This window comes from Mus caroli, chromosome 5, assembly GCF_900094665.2.
Source record: "Mus caroli chromosome 5, CAROLI_EIJ_v1.1, whole genome shotgun sequence".
Classification (NCBI taxonomy): Eukaryota; Metazoa; Chordata; class Mammalia; order Rodentia; family Muridae; genus Mus; species Mus caroli.
Window position 1 is genome coordinate 136,089,222 of NC_034574.1, and position 4,594 is coordinate 136,093,815.

A 4,594-nucleotide genomic window follows, 5' to 3' on the forward strand; every position below is an offset into this window, starting at 1 on the left:
AGAGGCAGAGGCAGAGGCAGAGGCAGAGGCAGAGGCAGAGGCAGAGGCAGAGGCAGAGGCAGAGGCAGAGGCAGAGGCAGAGGAAGAGGAAGAGGCAGAGGCAGGTGGATCTCTGCTAGTTTGAGGCCAGCTTGGTCTACAAATTGAGTTCCAGGATAGTCAGGATTGTTACATAGAGAAACCCTGTCTCAAAACACAAAACAAAACAAAAAGAAAAAAAAAGTCTCTGCCTCCAGGGCAGCTGAGAGAAGTGAGGTCAGGTGTCAGCTGTCCTGTGGCGGCAAACCAAGGACCCGCCATGGTTTTACCTGGGACCCTCTCCTTGCAGGTAGATGACATCTTGGGGGATCGGCTGACAGCCAAGGAGCAGGTGTTTACTGCACTGAAGCAGTTCGCTGCCGAGCAACGGGTGGATGAGCTGGTGTGGACCCTCACTCTCGTGCTGCCCAGCGAGGCCCAGGGGCCAGTCCTGGACAACCTCAGGTACCTCCGTGGATGGCAAGATGGGAAGAGCCAGTGGGTTCACTCAAGGTAGGACACGAGGCCCTGCTCTTGAGCTGGTGAACAAAGGCAAGCCTGTCACGGCGGTTGTGTTCGTGATGGTGGAAGGACAGCTAATGCTGGCCTGTGAACGACCACTTCTTGAGGTAAAGCCACAGCTTCCTGACTCTGTCCCAAACTAAAATGGCAGGAGTTACTGGGAACACCAAGGACCAAGGTTTTCTCAGCTCCATACTGTGACCGAGCTCGGGGCACAATAAGAAGGAGTCTGCTCTGTGTGGGTCCTGACATCCACACAATCCTACAGGCAGTGCCTGCTCTCTCTCTCTCTCTCTCTCTCTCTCTCTCTCTCTCTCTCTCTCTCTACCTCCTGGTACCCCGTGTTGTTTTTGTTGTTTTGATAGGGTCCTCAGGCTGGCCTTGAACTCAAGATTCTCCTGCTCTAGCCTCCCAAATGACGTAATTACAGGTGTGAACCACCACGCCATCGGGCTCTTTTTACTTTTAATGTGTGTGTGTGTACAGGGCATTAACTGTGTAGCCCTGGATAGCCTGAACCTTGCTATATAACCCAGGCTGGTCTCCAAGTCACGGAGATCTGCCTCAGCCTCCTGAGTCCTGGAATTAAAGTTGTCTGACACTCTAACCGCTGAGCCATCTCCCCAGCCACTAGGGCTCTTTGATATCACTTTGATGATGATGATGGTGGTGATTGTGATGATGGTGACAGTGTACCAAGGACGTCATTAGATCCTTGAAGGACAGTATGTCACCAAATGAACTCCATTCAGATAGTCAAGTGGAGGTTCTGAGAGGATCACAGAGCAAATCAATGGCTGTCACAGGCTCTTGGACCCAGTTCGATGTGTATTTGAGGAAATTCCTGGTGGGTCGTGGCTTGGAGAGACTCCAGGTGTGCCGGGAATACCCCCATCCCTGGCTCCTTGACTGAGGGCTTCCTTTGCACACAGCTTCTATCCAACAGCCTCTGGGAGTTTACATACACGGGGTGTGGATCTTGCCTGGCTTTCTCTCCAGCCTCTTGCCCGCACCCTCCCTCTTTCCGGGCTCAGTCTGCCCCCTCCCCTCGCTGCCATTCACCCCGCGGTCTGCCCCTCCCTCTGGGCCTGGCCAATGTCAGGGACTGGGCTTGCCAGCCCCCCGCCCCCACCAGCCGGGACTCAGCATCTTGACTCTGCAGCGAAACGCATAGGAGGCCACCGAAAGAGGCCACCATGAGCTGCCTAGGGTGAGTGAGGGGACTGACTCTTGCTGAGGAGAAGAAAAGAAAAAGCTTTGGATAGGAAACAAAAAGTTATTTCTAGAGCGGAATTTGTCGCTGAGCTGATGCAGGGGGCTGAGGACTTCCTGGGGAGGTGACAGATAGGCAGAGCTCGGTTCTGCCCAGTTCCATGAGGGCTGGGCTTGTAGGGGGGTGGGGTGGGGGCACTCGGCTGTCCCCGGGGAACTTGGTGCGTTTGTCTCCAGGCCAGACTCAGCGGGAGGATCGCTCAGATTTCCCGGTTTCATCTCGGTGCTGCGGGGCTTCTGTCTCCGCCCGCCACCTCTCCCGGGACAGCGGCGGTGTCTGCCTCTCTGCTTTTCATCCCCAAGCGCCCGACAGGCCCCTGTCAGCTGAGAAACAGAACGGGAGAAGGTGGTCTAGATTTAGATCCTGGAAAAAGCGGGAACCCCTGGACACTCCCGGATGCCCCCGTGGCCCGCTGCTTCCCTGGGGCGCTGCTGGGAGGATGAATGGGAAGCCTGTGTCGCCAGCGGGTGTCAACTGCGACAGGAAAATTGGGGAGGTTGTTGGAGGAGGGGGCGGCGCCCAGCTGGGCTCCGAAGGGAGGGTAACATGGCAGCGGGGACTTCAGGCAACGCCTCCTCACCACTACCATCTCTGAATTTTTGAACACCTCCCTCCCTCCCCGGAGCTGACCTGTCTGTCCCCACTGTGTGCTGGGCTCTTCGGATGCTGAGGATTTGGGTGCAAAGCCTCTTGGAAAAGTCTCCGAAGGGACAAGAAAGCATTACAGAGGCAGCAAGCTAATTGTGAGATCCGAGTCCAAGTTCAGGGGCAAGCCGTTGCTAACCCAGACTCCTGCAATCAGGGCAAGGGACTCAGCAGGTGTCAGTCAGCACTATACCTCAGAAAGTTGGGCCTCAGAGGGGTCCAGAAGTGTGTCCTAGCAACCGGAAGGTCAGTCACCAGAGAAGAGTTCAGGGCCAAGCGTCTGGGCTGGGTGCAGAAGGCAAGAGCAGGGGCATCCTGGTCTTCCATTGAATAAAGACAATGGAGAGTCACAGCCCTGATCGAGGGACTGCACAGGGCAGACAGACAAGGCTAAAAGAAGAGGTTGAATAGATAAAAGGTGGTAGATGATGATGATGATGAGTGTGTGTGTGTGTGTGTGTGTACATACAGCTTTCTTTAGAACCATGCCGTGCCTGAAATCTCACCTCCTTGGGAGGTTACAGCGGGAGGATCACAAGTTCAAAGCCGGCTTGAGTAGGTTATCAAGACCCTAGTTATAAATACACAATAACTAACTAACTAATCTTCCCATGGAGGTTAGAATCCACCCAGAGCACAGAAGTGTGGTCTGAGATGGGGGTCGGGTTGGGAGTGACTGCAGTGGCCCAATCAGAAGAGAGCGGAGCTGCGGTGTGAGGCTGACGCTCAGACCTCTCCCACGGAAGCCCTTGAGTACATGCGGCTGTTTAATGTGGTCCAAGTTTTCATAAATGTGGGTGATCACACACCAATAGCCCCAGCACTTGGGAGGCAAGAAGACTGCAACATTGTGACTAACCTAGGTCACAGAGGGAGGCCCTGGGTTCAATTCTCAACACCGCATAAAACCACGGATGGTAGTGTATGCCTGTAATCTCAGCATTAGGGAAGGGGAGCTAGAAGGCCCAGAGAAGTTCAAGGTCATCCTAGGCAACACAGCAAATTTAAGGCCAGCCTGGGCTACATGCAATACTATCCAACACACACACACACACACACACAACACACACTACACATATACAGCGAGTGGCTATCCTATCCTCTGGGAGAATGCAGACCTTGAATGTGTCCAGATTTGTGGCCACAGTGCTCCTTCCTTCCAGAGTATTTCCTGCTGCCACTTGGAACCTAATTTGGGTCTGTTCCCCAAGGACTCTCAGTCTGATTAAGTGGTAAAATGGCTTTCTAATTAGGACAGGACAGGCAGTTTGGAAAGTGTGATGTGTCCAGGAGGGAAGAGAAAGCATAATGGGGGTCGGGGAGCGGGGTGGCACGTCATCCAGGGGAGGAAAGGGTGAGGTAGGGAGAGTACACAGCCACTGGCATGACTGAGGTGGTAGGATTTGGAATTTCCAGCTGGAACCCTGGGGTCTCTTCGGTGATGGTACAACCTTGAGCAAGGAAACCCATCTTCTAGACTGCCTGAGGAAGAGGGCTGTGTTATCCTATGTGCGCCCAGCAGGGGTCTGGGTAGGAAACCCTGTAAATGGGCTGCTGCTTGGGAGGAGGGGTCACAGGTACTCCTTCCAGTGTCCTTTCAGGGACACCAGGCTGTAGTTCTTGGAGCCAAAGGTGGGGTGCATATTTTTAGTAAACCCAGCACTCAGGCACTGGAGTTAGGGTTGGTTGCAAGTTTGAGTCTACCTATGGGGCTCAGGGTCAGCCTGAGCTACATAAGGAGACCGTATCACAAAGAAACAAACAGACAAAAACAAGAGATAGTGCTGTGGCAGAGGTCTTTCCTGGGTGTGGTCACACCTGGGTGTGACCCCCTGTACCACCCACACAAATTATTTATATGGTATAATAGGGTGGGAGAGACTGCTTAATGGGCAAAGTGCCTGCGATGAAATCGAGAAGACCTGAATTTGGCTCCCCAGTACCAGTGTAAAGCAGGCGCATGGCCCACTGATCCCGGTGCTGGGGAGATGAAGACAGAATCCCTGGGGCTCACAGGTCATTCTGTCTAGTCTAATCAGTTCACTCCAGGTTCAGTGAGACAGCCTGTCTGAAAGAATATAAGGTGGACAGCAACCAAGGAAGACATCTAATGTTGACCTCTGACCTCCACATGCA

General features: G+C 53.7%; 1 protein-coding gene across 2 annotated transcripts in view; it reads left to right on the top strand.

The window, feature by feature from the left end:
* Grid2ip (Grid2 interacting protein) overlaps positions 1-4,594 on the top strand; it is a 35,350-nt gene that overhangs the window by 5,351 nt on the left and 25,405 nt on the right. The window contains exon 2 of one of the 2 annotated variants that reach the window (XM_021163288.2): positions 329-483. In XM_021163288.2, coding sequence (XP_021018947.1) covers positions 329-483 — 155 coding nt within the window. Of the gene's footprint in view, positions 1-328; positions 484-1,682; positions 1,751-4,594 lie in introns of those variants that run through there. The other variant, XM_021163290.1, reaches the window with a different exon arrangement.